The following is an 18,151-nucleotide window of genomic DNA, read 5'->3' on the forward strand; positions in this document are numbered from 1 at the left end:
TCACAGGTCTGAGCACTTTCACACTCAGAGCAGGAGTGAAGGGGTGAGGAGGTGGGTTGGGAGGACCAACCTTCTTCCCTTCTGGACTTTTACTGGAGGGAGAGGAGACTTGATCCAATGTAAATATTACTTTACATAGGAGAGATAGTTAGAATTGTGTATATAATGTATTATAATATTTATTTGTATAACAATTGTAATATAATTCCCTTCCCCCCATATTCAGTCTTGTGTTGTGTCTGGAAAACCCCTCTCACACCAGGGGGAGTTGTGGGAGGGGAGCTTGGACTCGGAAATTGGATTTTTATGGGTCTCAAACCACCACACCAGATAATATCCAAACTTTACTATTTACTGTGGTTCAAAGTAAATAAATATCACAGAGAGAAATATTTGAGAAAGGAAGAACCTCTGGAATGAATCAGTTTGCTTTTTGGGGCAGAATGAAGGGAGCAGGAGCCCTCTCAGAGCAGGCAGGTGCTGGGCTGGGGACAGTGAGCACCACGTGCCAGCGTTGCTGTGTTGAGCTGCCTTTGCCTTTGGGAGGGTAATTTCCAACTAATCTTGTTGAACAACATCAAAAAAAACCCCATCTTCACATTTTATATTTCAGGCACTTTGTCCCAGCAGACAGGCTGTGCTGCCTGAGTGTTTGTGTGGGTTAGGATATACTTATTAATTTTCATTTTCTGCTGTATCATATAATCATGAGCACTTAGGAGAGAGACGAAAGCAGGGCCACCGCTAAGTGAGTCAATTAATCACGGGGTTCCTGGCCAGCCTCTCCAGCTGTGGTTTACCAACAAGGCTTTCTTCACCTTCCCACGTTCAGTAATACATATATTTAGAGGAAATTTTCAGGTGGAGACTTTCAGAATGAGGTGGTTGGGCTGGGTTGCATAATAGCTGTGCTAATAGGACTCGTTAGTCTGCAGAATACCAGCGTGGTAGTGCTAGTGGGGATAGTGAAGTTCCACTTCAGGCTGCTCTGTGCTGTTTAAATCCATCCCTACATAAAATTAGCAGTTGTTTTGGTGATGGGAGATCAACAGAGGTTTCATTGCCCTCCCAGAGCCAGCCTTGGTTTTGTCTCATTTAGCATAATTTAGCATGTTCAGGCTTTAGAAACACCAACCATCTGTTTTGCCAGAGAATCTTCGGGTGGGAAAGGGACCTTAAAGCTCATCCAGGTCCACCTGGAAGGGAAGAATTCTGACTACAATACTCAAACCTGCTGCCTTGAAATGAAGGACACTAACTAATACTACAGAAACCAATTGGGAGGAACTGTGACCTGACGGGTGACAGAAGGGCTTTTCTCTTTTCTTCTTGGACTCTTGGTGAAGAAAAAGAGAAATTTAATCTGATGTAAATATATTATTCCATCGTAGAAGAGATAGTTAAGTTGTTACCTATATATATGTGTATATATATATATATATATATATATATGTATGGACTTGGAAATTGTATTTTTGAGGGGTCTCAAACCACCACAGGAACAACCTACACAGGGCTTGTCCCTCACCCAGCACCTCCCTGGGGAACCCTCAGAGCTCCTGAGAGAGGGATTTTCTTCCCAGCCTGGGGCTAAAAAACTCATTTATCAAATCTTTCCGAGCAGTTTGTTGAAGGTGCCTGTTGTGAGGTCAAACTCAGCTCCCTGGGATGGATATTTGGAGCTGCAGGCACAGAGAGTTGGGGTTTGCCTTGCAAGAACCCTCCCAGGGTTGTTTATCCTTGGCATTTAGTTTTGCTTCTTGTTTTTGTTTAACCTTTTTCAGCGTGGAAACCTCCGTGGCAAAGCTCAGGGTGGCATTTTGGGGTCTCTCTGAGTGATTTGGGATTAACCAAGTGGTGCATGAAGTGGGTTGGGATTAACCCAGAAGTGTTTTCTCACAGCCAGCCCTGATCCCAGCCTAGGGGAGATGCTGTGCATGGACAGCCAGAAGTTAAAATAAACACTTTTTTTTTATAAAGAGTTGCTGTTTTTATGACCAATTCCAGGTTTTTATCCCCAAGTTCTGTTTTGAGCAGCGTGGGGATGTCTCTGGTGATCTCCCACCGTGTTCCTGTGCCCCAGGATGTGTCTCCTCTCCCTTCACAGCTTTAATTCAAACTGATTCCAGTGGCTGGTCTTGAATGCAAGGGCTTGATGTTTTACACTTGTTGAATGCTGAAACTTCAGGGATGATTTTGGATCCTTTGGGAAGCTGCAATTTGTTTCTTTCCTGCTCAGATCTCCAACCTGAAACCCTCCTCCTGAGTGCTGAGTTCTGTGCCCCCCCCTCCCTCCTCCCTGCAGCTCTTGGCACTTGAGCCTGATGATTTCAGGAGCAGAGGCTCAGGGAATTATTATGGTGATTATGTCTTTTAAAATTCTGCGAGGAGCAAGAGAAGAGAGCAAATAAAATCCCAGCCTTTCCCCCCAGAAACACCCTGGTGGTGCCGAAACATCCTGCTTTTATTCTCCAAGCTGAGGAGAAGGAGCTGCCCTTCACTGCCAGGTTTTATTATTGTATTTTTTTTTTAGTTGCTGGTGAGACCAAGCAGGTTAAATACCCAGAATCCCCATGGACTGCATGGACCAGAGGGAAAATTGGGAATATTAAGCACTTTGCCCAAAGCCATCAGCATCTGAGAGGGCTTTGTGCTGGAACACGTTGAAAACCTTGAGAGCTCCAGTAAGTGTTGCCAGCTCTGAGGATGTTTTAATTAAAGGTGCTGCCATTTGAGACAAATGATGTGCAAATCTTCACTTTCTCCCTTGTTTTTCTGAAAGAGAAACACCCACTTTCCTGGCAAATGCAGGCTCTGGTGCCCCCCAAAGACAACACAAGTGCTTGAGCTCTCACCCAGACTTCCTTGTGCTTTTTAATTAATGAACCTTGCTAACTGTGTGTCTGGACCATTTTTAAATGTAGGCAGCAGCAAGTTTTGGGAAGGAGAGTGATGCTTGATGGTTTTTTCTCCTTCTTCTGCAGCTCACTTTGATTTTTTCCCCATTTTTTCAGAAAAAAAAAAAGAGGTTTGTGGCAGAAAATGAGGCTGTGCTTCAAAGCACAGGAGCCTGGTCAAAACCAGAGACGTTATCATACTGAAAAAGCAGGAATTTGAGCTGTTTGGGCAGAGGTGTTGCTTGGGCTTGTGTGAGTTATGGGAGGTTTTGCTGCAGAAATTACCATAAAGCTCCACACTCAGGAGCTGCTGCCCTGGATGGCACAGGGGCAGCCCTGGCTCCCTCCAAAACACCTCCAGCATTTAAAGCCAGCAGAGGGAAAGTCATCTGCCTGCTTGGAACAGGGGAAAGTCTGTCAAACAAACTCCCTGGGGCACGGGCAGCACCGGGGACTGAGAGGGGTTCTGGGCTGGCACCAACACCCTCAGCCCAGGGCAATAAATATGAGGTGTTATGGAGCTGCAGGAAAACTCTTCCTCTATAGGCCTTTTGTCTGTGGCTTGAAAGCATTGCAGGAGTGTGTGGTTAAAATAAAAAACCCAACCCAACCCAGAAACCAAGTGGTGGTGGCACTTCATGATATTGTTTAGTGGGCATCGGTTAAAGGTTGGATTTGGTAATCCTGGAGGTCTTTTCCAACCTTAGTGGTTCTGTAATTCTGTGGTTTCCCTGGCTTGCTGCCTTTGGCCGCTCTGTGATGCTCCTGGTGCCTTCCTGGGAGCAGGGCTGGCCAACAAATCCCAAAGTGTTAATGCTAGAAAGGCAAATCCTTCGTGCTGCCAACCCCGAGGGCATCCACTCATCACTGCACTAGTTCCAACAGGGAAAGATATCCATAATATCAAGCTGATAGGGCACTCAGGCTCCTTCTCCAAATGAATTCCACCCTTCCTGTTCCCAGGGGACAGTCAGTGCAGCTCTGCCAGGCTCCCTCACCTCCTCATTACGGGCGAGGTGTTGTTGGCTGCCTTCAATTAGAAGTTGATTAATGAGAGCGCTGGGGACGTTCTCCCCGGAGCACACGAGGAGCAAAACGCTTCCCCAGGCCTGCAGCCCAGAAATAGAAGTGATGCCTCATCAGATGATTTGTTTGTTTGCCCACAAACCCCGTCAAAGTGTGTTATTTACCTCGAGCTGCACCAGCATTCCCAGCTCAGCTCGGAAGGAGAAGGGAAGTGAGTCGGTCTCCAGGATTTTCCTGGGCTCTGGTGTTGTGGAAGGTGTAGTTTAGCCATAAATGTCTCTGGCAGGAGAGCTGGACTCTGAATAAAGTGCAAAATGTCCAAGGCAGACACTGGAATGAGAGAGACCCTTGCAGAGCCACGGGAACACCCTCCAGCCCAGCACCAGCACCGAGGCATTCAGGGAGACACTGGATCAGCTGTTCCAGATGGCAAATCCCAGAGCCAGGAAGCTCCAGAGGGGAGATGTGTCCTGCCAGCCTGGCTTTGTGTAGCTGTGGGTCCCAGCAGCTCCTTTGACATGGGAATGACAAAGATTTTCATACATAAGCCTCATAATTTGAGCTGCTGGGTAGGTGAGGGAAGGTGGATGTCTGGGGGCTGCAGTGCAAAACCCTGTTGGCTTTAGTCGTAATTTCCAATGGGATGTGACAGATTTCCTCATTCTTTGGCCTCAAATTTTGTAGTCCAGCTGCCTTAGACCTTCCAGCAGCCCTAAACCACCTCCAGGGAGTTTGATGCTGCCTCTGGAGAGCGTCAGTCCAGGGGATATTTGGATTTGTGCTTCGTCCTGCAGGAATCCCACATGGCCAAACCTGGGATGTGACACTCTGATCAAGGATAAAACCCACCCTCAGCATCAAGTTTCTCTCCCTGGGACACCTTCCACTAGCCCAGGTTGCTCCAAGCCCCATCCAGCCTGGCCTTGGACACTTCCAGGGATCCAGGGGCAGCCACAGCTTCTCTGGGCAACCTGTGCCAGGGCCTCCCCACCCTCCCAGGGAGGAATTTCTTCCTTACACAAGTTTTTATTGAGACTTCTCGCTTGCATGGAATGGTACCACCAAAAAAAAACACCCACCCCTTTCTTCTTGAGTCACCACCTCTTTGTAGTTTGACCAAACAATTAGGAAAAAGCGTGGAATTGAAAGAAAACTTATTTGGACACTTTACTTCCAAATTAAGAATTCATAGGATGCTCCCCCAGGTTGCAGAACGATGTCTTTGCTGTGGAGCTGGAGCTGATGTTCTGTAGGGGAAGACCAGGAAGGACTTCTGGGTGTGAGAAATGCTTTTCCTTCTGCTTTCACATTGCTGGGGTGCATTTCCAGGCAGGATTGCTCTCCCAAGGCTTGCACAGGGTTGGAGATGGATCTTGGATCCAATAAACACAACTCCAGGCTGAGCAAGGGAGAAGTTCACCTTCCTTTGGATTTTCTTCCTGGGGGTGATGGATGTGTTCTGGTGGTGCCCTGGAGGTCCCTCCCTGTCCCTCTCCTCGAAGCACCCTGGAAAATCCCTGATTTCAGTGCTGCTTCTCAGCTTTGGTGCTGGAGACAGCTCTGAAATGGGAACCTGGGTGACCTCCCTGTCCTGGAAGGGCTGTAGGATCTTTTATAGAGTAAGAAAACAGGAGGAAAGCTAGTCCTTTCCTTCAGCCAGAGCTTATCTGCCCCATGTCCTGTGGTTTTCTCCTCCAGCTTGCCTGGATGGCTGCAATTCCCAGGAGATAAATCCTTACCCCAGGTGCTCCCAGCCCTCTCCTCCACTCGCTACCCGCTCGTGGGGGAGGCTCTTCCTCACTTGCTGTGTTTTGGTGATGTTTTTATTTCCCCCTCCCCCTTAAAGACATTTTTCTTGGCTCACTCATGCAAAAATCTGTCACCTTTTTTTTCCCCCCGCCTGCTCATCGTGTGGCTTCCCATCATCCCAGAGACAGTCCCTGACTCCAGCAGTGTTAATATTTCCATTCCACAGGCTCAGCTTGGCCATTAATAAGCCAAACCAACAGCAAACAGGGCCGTGTCTGCTTGGGGTGACCTCCCACCTCCCTCCCAGGAGCCAGTTTGTTCCCCAATTTGTCTCCCGTGCCCTTGATTTGGGGTGACTGAGGGCGAACGTGTCACACCGTCGTCCTCCTTGTTAATACATCTCCCTCCAGCTCTGGTCACAGGTTTCCTGCCACAAACAGGTAATGAGAAGCCTCTTGCTCCCCAGTAACCAGCCCTCTGCCTGCAATTAGTCTGGATGAGCTCGTTTTGAGCTGGGTTTAATTGGGATCGTGTTTGGCCGGATTTACCTTCGGGCTGCGACGCGGCTCCGTCCATATGTGTGAGGAGGGGTGAACAGAAACCCTCACACTGAAACCATGGGCTTGGTTAAACATTATCTCTGCCTTTATAGCCCTGGATGCTTGGCCAGCTGGTTTTCCTGCTGGAAAAGCCATTAGAGCATCCCTGTGCCCCAGCAGTGGTTTCCCTGTCCAGCTCCCAGGCAGAGCGGAGCAGCTCTCCAGCGAGGCTGGGAATTCTGGAGTGGGATGTTTCTCCATGGATTCCCAACTCTTGGCTCAGGAGCTACATTTCTCTGTGCTTTCCCTGTTTTTAAAGTGGAGATTAAATGCAGGGATGGCAGCACTGACCTGGCTAGAGGAGGAGGAGAGCAGGGCCACACGCCCGGAGCTGGGCTCGAGCATCCTCTGCTCGTCGTGGCTGTTTTGCAGGGTCTGTTGACAACTCAAGCTAATAATAATAGTAAGCTTCATTTTTTACACCATATTCTCTCCCCATCCACAGGCCAATTTCATGCTTTATTATGATTTCAATGTTTTAGTTTCTGCCACAAGTGGAAAATTATGTTGGGATTCAGAGAAGCTCATTAGAGCACATTAAAGCTCTTTGTGAGACGCTTCCCCGGAATTAGAGGCTTTAACCTTGTTTAGTGAAAATTCGAAGCCAAGTGTGGCCGTGGCAGCCCTGGAAGGGATGGTTCACTCTGAGGTTAATGCACTTCATCCACCCACTTTAAATTCCCTGTGCTTTTTCCCTGGCTGAGGCCCCGTGTCCATCCAGGCAGGTCTGTGCTGGGGCTCAGGGAGAGGCAAAGGAGCTCATTTTCAAAGCCACCGTGGGAGGTTCATGCACATTTTGGTAGGTTTTGGCAAGGCATAAAAAGTGGGGTTTTTTTTCCAGAAAATCTGGGCCATTAATCCTGGGGCAGGATTAAAATTGGTTGGGTGAAGCTCAGCCACCTGTACCTGAGTCGGTCCTGCCATCTCTTTAAAGCCTCACTCCCCCCTTGCCAGGGGAGTCTCATGGTCTCTGTCACTTCCAATTTTCCAGTTATTTCCAACTCAGTTTTGGCTTTTGGGGTGTTGGAGCTTCCACCAATCCCAGTCTTGAGCCAGGAACCAGTTTCCTTTCAAAGCCCTGCAGCAGGACCTTGCTGGAGTGCAGCCACGAGCCCTGTGACCTCACAAGGTGCCTTTGGTCCCATCCAAGTTTTTCCACCTGCTGTCCTTTTCCTTCCAGGAGGATAGGGATGGATTTATTCTCTGCAAAGCTTGCTTGGCTGTTGTGGGGTGATACTTCCCCAGTTTCTGGAGTAGGGTGGGATGCAGAGGGATGAGGAGCAGCTGTACCCCCGAGAGCATCACCACAAACATCCCGGATGTGTGGGAACAGATTTGGTCAGTGCTTTGGAGTTGGTTTATTTTTAGCATGCCTTGAGAAGGGATTTGGGATTAGAGCTTTGTTCTGCAGTGTCCAGGCAATAGCAGATGGGAATAGGATGGGCTGAGCTGCAGCAGGGTGGGTGCTCTCAGGGATGCTGGTCTGGTAGGACCACGTAACCAAGTGACATGGGCGAGGTCCTGTGGGGAGTCTGTGGCAGAGCTGGAGATAAATGGCAGTTTTGTGGTTTTTAGGCTCGTGCTCAGATGTATCAGAGGGTCTTTGTGTCAGTTGGATTCTACTCCTCAGAGGAGACTGAGGGAACACTCACCAGGGTCTGCAGCTTCCTCAGGAGGGGCAGGGACTGAACTCTGCTCTGGGTGAGCAGGGGCAGGACCCAGGGAAGGGCTGGAGCTGTGCCAGGGAGGTTTAGGTTGGATCTCAGGGAAGGTTCTTCCCCCAGAGGGTGCTTGGTACTGAACAGGCTCCCCAGGGCACTTCCAGGGCTGGGACAGCCACAGCTTCTCTGGGCAACCTGTGCCAGGGCCTCCCCACCCTCCCAGGGAAGACTTATCTCCTAATATCCCAGACTTGTGGCTCCCAGAAGAGCAGCAATGTGGGACAGGACCCGGAGCAGCCCCACCAGGAGCTGGATGGAGACAGCACAAGAAGTTGTGCTATTTAAGGTATTGCTTCATACATCTTTTTTATGAGCTCTGGCAGCAGCAATAATATAATAGAGCTCTAATATGTGGTTTGCTGGGTACGAGCGAGGCTTTTCTGCATCGCAGAGCACAGTTACAGCCCAGCCGTGGCAGGAGAAATGAATTCCCTGGGCTCTGAAGCAAAAGCAACCTGCCCAGTTTTCCCATGCCTCAGGTGTTGCTGCTGAGGTGTTTTCATGGTCCTGGTTTGCAAAAATCCCTTCCAGAGTAAAGTTTCCACGTAAAAGCAGTGGCTGCTCTGGGGAGGGCTGGGCAGCCAGGGGGGTCGTGGTTGGAATTAGGTCAAATTTGGAATGAACTTGGTTGTGTTCAGGGGATTGGGGTCAGTAACAAGTTACAAAGCAGGTGACCCATACCCCAAGTTACAAAGCAGGTGACCCATTCCCAGGGAGCTGGCATGGAAAAGATGGGCAGGAGATTTGGCTCCATCGTCCCAGCACAGCACCAGGGAGGGGGTTTGGGCTCAGGGCAGTGGGAAGGGGGTGTGGAACATCCCTGTGCACCAAAGGCATCCTCACAACAGGAACCCCAAATTCCTGCTGCTCCCTCAGGGAAGATTTCAGCATCTGCCAGGGATTTTTGTTGGGTTTGTGGTTAGTTTTTTTTTCAAATAAAATCTGCAGGGCCTGATAAAAGCCAAGCAATGCTCCTGGGGCGCTGCAGCCAGCGGAGAGGGAACATCTGAACCACGGGTTTCCCTTGGATTTAGCCAAGAGACTTAGACCCCTGTGGGTGGAAATCAGCTTATCCTGAGGTGCAGGGGGAAGGGAAGGGGTTCTGTGTGTCCTTGCAGCATCTGCTGTACCTGGCACATTGCTGATGGGGAGCATTAAATGAGATTAATGGTGTTCTTGCTGTCTAACCCCCGTCGCTGTTTGAGATGTATAAAACCTTCTCCAGGGGGACTTCACGTGTTTTTCTTGCTTCTAGTCCTTATTTCTGGATAAAAGAGTTGTTTCATATGGCCACCTTACCTAGGGGACACCAGTGGCCACAGAGGACCTACAGGCTGTGGGGCCCCACAGCTCAGGGAGCTGAGCTCGTTGTGGTCCTTGGTCAGGACAAAATGAACTGTTGGATCCACTGTGTGTGTATGAGGATTGTTAAAAGACTTATTAAACCTGAAGGTCCTTAAACATCAATCTGCTTTCCTTGGAATGCTGTGGAATGAGGTAGCCCAGGTGGCTGTTAATGCTGATGAGCTAATGGGATCATGAGAGCCCATAAATGTCCTGAGATGATGGGTAATGTAATAGGGACATAAAAGAGAGCAGGAGAGTGAAGGTGTCCTGCTCAGGGAGGTGACAGTGGCACCTCTGGCAGTGAGCTCTGCCTGGCATTGGGAGCTCAAGGTATTAAAATGGAACCTTAAATAAAACTTTGGGGACAGAAAGTCTTCAAATTAATGAGCTTTTTTAAAATCCCTGAGGGTGGAGTGGATTTGGGGGGGGAAAATGGCTGTGGCTGCTCATGTTTGTGGGCATAGGAGATTTTCATGACTTATCTGTCCCTGGTGCCACTGGGAGACTGGGCAGGGATGGGTCAGTCTTGGGTGGTGCATCTCAACCAGGGACATCCTGGGATCAACTCGACAGTCCTGGACCACCAGTGAGTCAGGGAACATGGAATTATTTAGGTTGGAACCCCCCCATGTCCACTAAACCCTATCACAAAGTGCCACATCTGCTTGTTTTTTGAACAATTCCAGGGCTGGGGGCTCCACCACTGCCCTGGGCAGCTCCTTCCAGTGCCTGACCATTCTTGCAGTGAAGAAGTTTTTTTGCAGCCCATTTGTGCTGCAAAAAGAGTTCCTGCTGCAGCCAAGCAGCCCTCCCCTCCCCTCCCCTCCCTGTTTGCATCCTTGCACAGGCAGGTCCCTTTGCTGTGGGCTCTGTGTCCCCAGCGTGTCCCCACTGCAGCCCCTGTGGGATTCTGATCCCTGAGAGTGTCACCCACCCTGTGCCACGTGGGATCTTAGAGTCACACAATGGTTTGGGTTGGAGGGACCTTAAAGCCCATCCAGTGCCACCCCTTGGCATGGCCAGGGACACCTTCCACCAGCCCAGATGGCTCCAACCCGGCCTTGGACACTTCCAGGGATCCAGGGGCAGCCACAGCTTCTCTGGGCAACCTGGGACAGGGCCTCCCCACCCTCCCAGCCAACAATTCCTTCCCAATATCCCATCTAACCCTGCCCTCTGGCAGTGGGAAGCCATTCCCCTTGTCCTGTCCCTCCATCCCTTGTCCCCAGTCTCTCCCCAGCTCTCCTGGAGCCCCTTTAGGCTTCCTTCCATCCCGGAATGGAAGCGTGAGCCGACGCTTGGAGATCACCCCGCCCTCCGAGGCAGTGGTGGCACAGATGGAATGTTGGAAGTGGCAGCATTTTCCCTAATTCCAGGGTGACTCAGCTCCCTCCCATCTGTGGGAACTCCCACTGTCTGCACGGGGCGGATCTGTCGATCCGTCTGGGATGTCTCGGGTGACTCCCGCTGTCCTCCCGTGCTCCCGTGGAGTCAGGCACTGCTGGCATCCCTGCTTTACCTACTCACAGCCTGGGTTTTCCCCCCAGGAGGTGGAAAACACGGCAGCTGCCTGTTCTCCTGCTCCACACACCCAGAGGGAGTCCCGGAGAGGGGTTTTAGGGTGTGCTGGTGGCACCTGCTCCAGTGGTGGGGAAAAGGCTCTGTGGGCACAGGCAGTGGAGAACAGCTGGGGTGGCTGGAATTTTCTGCTCTGGAGAGCAGTGGGGAGTTGCTGGGAGGTCTCTGTGCAGCCAAGGGTGAAGGAAGAAGGACACTGTGGATGGGAGGTGTCTGTCTTTGGATAAGGGCCTGGAGGGACGGGACACAGGGAATGGCTTCCCACTGCCAGAGGACAGGGTTAGGTGGGATGTTGGGAAGGAATTGTTGGCTGAGAGGGTGGGGAGGCCCTGGCACAGGTTGCCCAGAGAAGCTGTGGCTGCCCCTGGATCCCTGGAAGTGTCCAAGGCCAGGTTGGAGCCACCTGGGTTAGTGGAAGGTGTCCCTGCCCGTGGCAGGGGGTGGCACTGGATGGGCTTTGAGGTCCCTCCAACCCAAACCATTGTGTGGGTACCAGAGTATTTTTGGCAGGGCCCTACAGAATATTGCTGTTGTCAATCCCAGAGCTGCTGCTGGGTAGGGAGTTCAGCAAGGGTGAGGAAGAACAGTTCATTAAATGAGTCAGTGGGGAGAGGTTGGGAAGACAGATTGTAATTATTATCCAAATGAATCCTGGCCTTGGAGCCGTTTGCTGGCACCTGTTAAAGGGCTCCAGGGCTCTTGGGCCGGGACACAGAGCTCAGCCCTGGGCTGTGCTGCCGAGGGACAGCCTTGGTGGGCAAGGAGGAGGGATGCAATCCACCATCACCCACCTTTCTCCTCTCCCCACCCCATCTGCTGCTTCCCCAGGGCATCCTCCAGGTTGTGGCTGCCTTGTCTGACCTCGTCCAACCCAAGGCTGGTGATGTTGTTGTCCCAGCCTGACCAGTCTTGGGCCAGTGACCTCATTTCACCTGTTTGTACCCACCAAGTGGCCTCACGTTTGTGCTGGGGCATTGACTGTCCTAAGATGAGAAACTTTTAGTTAAACAAACAAACAAACAAACACTCTTTCCCCCCAAATAAACCCCAAACCCAGTAAAAGGCAGAGGATGCTGTTCTGCACCCGTTGCTGAAGGTGCCACCTACTCCAAGGTGGGACTCGATGCTCCCCAAGGTCTTTTCCAACCTCAACAATTCTGTGTTCTGCAAACAGAGCCTTGGGAACTTAAAGAGCTGTTCCTGGGTTAATTTGTGCCCTCCTGGGAGGTGAACCTTGGTGAGATCATGCAGATACTGTTTCCTACAACTAATAAATTCCAGTCTGGTGGGACAGAGTCTCTAGTTCTGCAGCACTTTGTTATGTGTGGAAGCAATCAGGGCCTGACGGAATCAGAGAGAGGGCAGCAGTTTTCTTAGTTTATAGACCAGCATAATTCTCAGATATCTGGCGCTTCACCATTCGAGTTTATTCATTTGCTGCCAGAATATTGGTGCTATATTTCTTTTTTAAATGCCCACTCAACCCCTGCTAAATTGCAGAGATGGCTGTGGGGGTGATGGATGGCAGTGTAAGGACTGTCCACGAGTACTCCCCATCCACACAAATTCTTGCACCAACAGGCCATTCCAGGGAGGGGCTGATGGCACAAATAAGAAGAAAATTGCAATATCTCTTACTCAATTAAACGTGCAGCCTGATGTGCCTCTGCTTAGTGCTGCCAGAGTTGAACTGGTTTTGAAGGGTGGAATGCAGGAGGATGAGTTGTGAGCCACAGGGTGATGTTTAATGCCATCCTGTAAAATAAACTCGGATTAAAACCAGAGTTCATCATGTCCAGTAGCAAAAACTGGTTTTTGGAGGCAGAGATGGATGTTTCAGGAGTGTTGTGTGTTATGGAGCAGCTTGTTATTAGATTTGGGATGCTGGCTGCTGCTGGGTCGGAAAAGAAACCACATTAATGCCAGCAACAAGCCTCACCTGCCCTCAGGTGGTGCCTGGGACCTCGGTGAGCTCTGATTTCGAAGCAGCAGCCTTGGATAAAAGCAGAGTTGACATCCTGGCTGTTCCCAGACAGGCCCGTGACAGCAGAGCCCGGAGGGGCCCGGGCAGACACGGAGCTGATTGTGAGGAAACATCTCGGTGCCGTGCCTGGCAGCGCTGCCTGGCAGGTCCCACGGGGACATCTCAGCCTTGGAGGCCGAAAGGAAAACCCTCTCCTTGTAAACATGGCTCTGACAACTTCTGTGGCGCTGCCTCCCCGAGCTCCAGCCCCATCACTCTTCCCTGCTCCGAGATTAAACCTGACACCGGGAGGGATGGGGGAGATTCTGCTCGTCTGCCACGCTGCTCTGCCAGCTTCCTGACAGTCCAAAACAAACAGGGAGGGAAGGAGAAATCCCTGGCTGCCCCTTGAGAGAGAGAAGATACCAAAGTGTCTCATCTCCTGTTGTCTCCCCTGCTGGTTTGTGTTAGTGGTTGGAAGAGCCGTGTCTTGCTTTACGGTGACCCACTAAGTCACCTTTTGAATCTGTGGGTCTGGGATTTTTGTATCCCCCAGGATACAGGATGTAGGAGATGGAAGGAGAAATCTGTGGCTGCCCCTTGAGAGAGAGAAGATATCAAAGTGTCTCATCTCTTCTTGTCTCCCCTGCTGGTCTGTGTTAGTGGTTGGAAGAGCCGTGTCTTGCCTTACGGTGACCCACTAAGTCACCTTTTGAATCCGTGGGTCTGGGATTTTTGTATCCCCCAGGATACAGGATGTAGGACTGGGATACATCTAAACTGATGAAGAGGATGCCCTAAAGGCTGCTTTGGTTTGCATCCCCCTCTGCATGAGATAGGGGCTTGATTGCTTCCCTTTTACCCATTATTTGGAAGGGATATCAAGTCCTTTTTGCCCATTAACATGAGTTCCTCCTTCCCAGGCTGCACTTGCAGGCTCATCCTTCTTGGAGAAGGATCCTCTTGGGATCTGACGCTTCAGAAACCCCTTATTGTGGGCGTCCCTTGCAATTTTCTTTTCCCAGCCATCATTTCATTTTCAGTAATGTCCCTCCTGCCAGGGTGTGAACAAATGGACCACGGGGATGCACTTGGCTGGAGCCAACAGGACCGTGCTGTTCCTCACACCTCCAGTGGAATAATGACATGGCTCGGTGCCACCACAGGCTCAGCAGGTGCCACAGGAGAGCTGGGAGCCATGGGAATGTACAGCCCTGCCAAAACCTCAGAGATGAAGTCTGCTTCCCTCCTAAACAGGATCTTTTCCCCACCATCCCAGGGGGGTTCTTGCCCAAACCCATCTCCCTCCTCCACTTCCAGCTTCACGTTCCCCTTCTCCTGGACCTGCCTAGAAAATCCTTGTTTTCCTCTCTTCTCTGTTACTGCTGGATGGTGGCTTGCTGGGATATGTGTCTTTGAACCTTTGTGCACCACAAATGTGGAGGAAATGATTGCCCAGGCTGCTAATTCCCTCTCTTTTCCCCGCTTGTGCCTTGATGTGACAATCACAGCTCTCCTCGCCGGCGAGCTCTCACCTGCCTCTTTGTCTGCATTTAGAAAAGTAATTTACAGACTTCAAATTACTTGCTTTTGCCATCATTTTTCTCTGTGCTGAAAGGGTAATTTATCAGCAGACACGCTTGTCCTGTGGATCCTGGTTATAAACTGTGAAATACCTGTTTCTCTATTACCCTGGTCAGGCTTCCTTGCCTTTGGGATGTCGCTCTTGTTTGGCCTGGTGGTTTGACATGCAGCAGGATGTGTTTGTACACTGATGTCCCAGAGCTTTTGATGGTTTGTTTCGGGCATGGAATGTGTTTGGGATACCTGTGGTTTGTGTTTTCATCTCACAGAATACACATTTTTCCCTTTTATCATCTAAGGAAGGGCTTTCTCTTTGCTAGGGAAGGGCTCTGTGGTGGTCAGTTAACAGGTTGGACTCGGTGATCTTAAAGGTCTTTTCCAACCTCAATGATTCCATCAAATCCTATTTCATAGATTCAGAGCTTATTTACCTTTGTACTCCAACAGGGATTTTCAGAGGAGCTGTCAAAAGGAGCTGTGATCCATCAAAGAGAAAAAATAGGTATTTTTATAGACTATTCTCAGGGTACTTGTCTGTATTTTTGTTTCTGGCTTGTGCTGGACCTTTTTATTGCAAGATTAAACATCACTAACAGCAAGGAAGTGCTGTTTTCCCTGAAGACACATAAACTGAGGTTAAATCATCCTACTTTGCCTCGTGTTTACTGTCTCAGGTGTATCACAGTGGAGAGACTGATGTTGCCCTTTTCAAACAGCTCCCTGTTTTATCCTGATGATCAGATAATGCTCCGAATCCTTCCCTGTTATCAGGGAGCCTGAAACCAAGAGGATCCCATGAAAAAAAAGAAAAAGATGTTGTCTCTTCCCAAATAATCACTCCCAGCAAAGGTGAGAGGGTGAGGAACACCCTGCAGCCCCTGTCCTGTTCCATCGTGTTCCTTGGATAAACACAAAGGGTTTACACAGGAATTCTTACAGCTGCAAAGGGCCATATAAAAAACAGGGCCCATAAAATTGCCTGAATTTATTTGGCTAAAAGACTACACCATGTACAGCAGCTCTTAAATCCTTATCCAGCATTTCCTGTTCTCATTCCAGGCTTCCCTGTTTCCCCATGATTTCCACTAAGCCAGTTTTGATTCTTCCTGTGTTTGAAACTCCCCCCAATTAGAAATTTTTGACTCCTGCCTTCAAAGCTTATCTGGGAAAACCCATTTAGGGGGGCCCTGGCTGCAAACACAGGCTCACTGTTCAGCTTATCTTTCCAGCTCGGATGGTTTAATAGGTCAGCCAAGTATTAAAATGGGATTTTTTCATTTGGATATAAAATCTTTTTTAAAGGGCATCATTTTTTTCCCCCCCTGCAAACATTTCATATTTAGACTTGACTATCATTTCATGTCTCTCTTCATTTCACCTGCTTCTCAACTCTGTGGTTATAAGACCCGTGTCAATATTTGAGGGAAATAAATTGCTGATGACTCCGGCTTCTGGTTGGTTTTATGACTCATCTTGGGGTCACATGAGCTCAGCAACCCCATTAGCTGGGATTTATGACAGCCTGGAGCCCGGGTCCTCTTGGTGCTGGGCTCAGAGTAGCCAGTACTGGTGTTTGCTGGTTGCTGACTGGTTTCACAAACTGGGCTTTGTGGAGCTGGGACTTGAAGGCGACTCAGGCTCCCCGTTCCCTTTGGCAGAAGCCACCACAGGGGATGATTGGGGGGTTCCCAAATGGCTCTGGGTCATTTTGTCCTCCTGTGTGTTACAGGAAGAAGTTCTGCCTGTCTAGATGTGCCCTGCTCTGGCAGTGCCAGGTGTTAGGAGGGGCTTGTTGGGGTTTAACCTTTGGTTTTCCGTGTGTTCTCCCAGCTGGGGGAAGGCTGAGCATGAGCTGGTTGGTGTCACCATCATCAAAGATGTCACATCTCTGCTACCCTGCCAAAAACCACCACATTTGGGAACCCAGGTCCCCCCACTTGAAAATCCACATCCAACCCACTTGGAAACCTGTGTCCAACCCACTTGTAAACTTCTATGTCCCCCTCTTGGGAATTCACGTCCACCCCACTTGGAAACCCATGTCCACCCCACACAGAAACTCTGTCCCTCCCACTTGGAAACCCTTGTGTCCACCCCACTTGGAAACCTGTGTGTCCCCCTCTTGGAAATTCATGTCCACCCCACTTGGAAACCTGTGTGTCCATCCCTTGGAAACCCCCATCCACCCCACTTGGAAGGTGATGTCACCAGTGGTGGCCTGGGACCCCCCACCTGGGTTTTGCCCAGAGTTTCTTTCAAGGAACAGGCCAAAATGAGACTAAAGAGGAGGAAAAGTGATGGTGCCAAGTTTGGGGACCCTCAGGACACCCCAAGGGACACAAAACACCTGGTGCCAGGTTTTGGGGTCCCCCACTGTCACCCAGATTTTGGGATGCCCAGAACCCCCCGCTGTCATCCCAAGGGACACAGGGAACACCCGGTGCCAGGTGTTGGGGACTCCCAGGACCCCCCTCTGTCCCAGTGGAGAAGATCTTCCCTCATTTGCCCAACTGTTTTAAACTCTAATTTAATTTGCCAAGGAGTGGGAGTGAGAATTAAGGGATTCTTGTGTCATTTGTGTCAGGAGAGCACAGGGATCATTCCCATGGCTGGGAGCTGTGCCTGCAGGGGTCGATTTTCAGCAGCTGGATGAGCATGGAGTGAGTGTGGGCTCAAGTTTCCTCCTGTTGGGGTGATCCCCTCTCTGTGTCTGCAGGCAGGAACGTGCAGCAGTGGTGGCCTCACACAAACCCAGGGAATTGGGTTATTTTTTGCCCAAACACAGCTTGTTTCTCAGAGATTTAACACGATCTGACTCCAGCGAGCTGCTGAAGACATTTGTTCTTTGCTCTAAAACAGTTTTCCCTTCCTGTCTTCCATCTTTTCTTATCTGGAAGGAGAACACGATGCACTGAGTGATTAAACCAGGATGGATTTTTCTGGGGATATTTCCCTCCAAGCCATGGCTGTTTCCCATCCCTCTGGCGTGGAAACAGGGGTTGATTATACAGGGAATATTATGTCATTTCTCTCTTCTCTCCTTGCAGGCATTTAGAAAATTGGGGAAATATTATATCATTTTTCTCTTCCCCCAGGTGTTTACGAGATATGGGAAATGCTACATGTTCAACTCAGGAGAAGAAGGGCGGCCTCTCCTCACCACAGTGAAGGGGGGGACAGGCAATGGGCTGGAGATCATGCTGGACATCCAGCAGGATGAATATTTGCCAATCTGGGGAGAAACAGGTAAGACCTTCTTTTTCCTCCGGTGATTTTTTTGGAAAGACCTTCCCATCCCATCCCACCCAATGTCTAAACCAGCTCCTGAAAGCAAGAGGAGCTCAGTCTGTGCAGAAATGAGTTGCTTTTCTTCTGTGGCTGCCAGTTGGGACCAGCATTTCTGTATTTCAGCTCATCTGCGAGTGCTGGGCTTGGAAATCTTGGCACCAAAGTTTGGGAGGCCAAACAGGAGTGTCACCACCTGTCCTGGGACAAGGATGGGCATTTTTGGGTGACAGGAGGTGTGGTGTCTCCTTCAGAGGCTCCAGCATGTCCCTCTTCCTTGGAAAAGCATTTTTTGGAGGCCAAGTTCAAGGTGGACCTTCAGCTGCTCTCTGTGTTTTCCTCTTCCTTGGAATTTGGGAACATTTGTTGCCCTGATAGTTGTCTCTGCTGGGTTAGTGCTGC

At 50.0% G+C, this 18,151-nt stretch overlaps 1 protein-coding gene across 1 annotated transcript in view; it reads left to right on the forward strand.

Moving 5' to 3' along the window:
* Window positions 1-18,151, forward strand: part of LOC127474239 (acid-sensing ion channel 2-like) — a 78,531-nt gene that overhangs the window by 21,834 nt on the left and 38,546 nt on the right. The window contains exon 2 of the mRNA XM_051794775.1: window positions 17,560-17,710. Within this exon, the coding sequence (XP_051650735.1) occupies window positions 17,560-17,710 (151 nt within the window). The remainder of the gene's footprint in view (window positions 1-17,559; window positions 17,711-18,151) is intronic.

The sequence above is a fragment of the Manacus candei genome, unplaced genomic scaffold (genome assembly GCF_025592945.1).
Source record: "Manacus candei isolate 608988 ecotype Guabito, Panama unplaced genomic scaffold, ASM2559294v1 h1tg000040l, whole genome shotgun sequence".
Lineage (NCBI taxonomy): Eukaryota > Metazoa > Chordata > Aves > Passeriformes > Pipridae > Manacus > Manacus candei.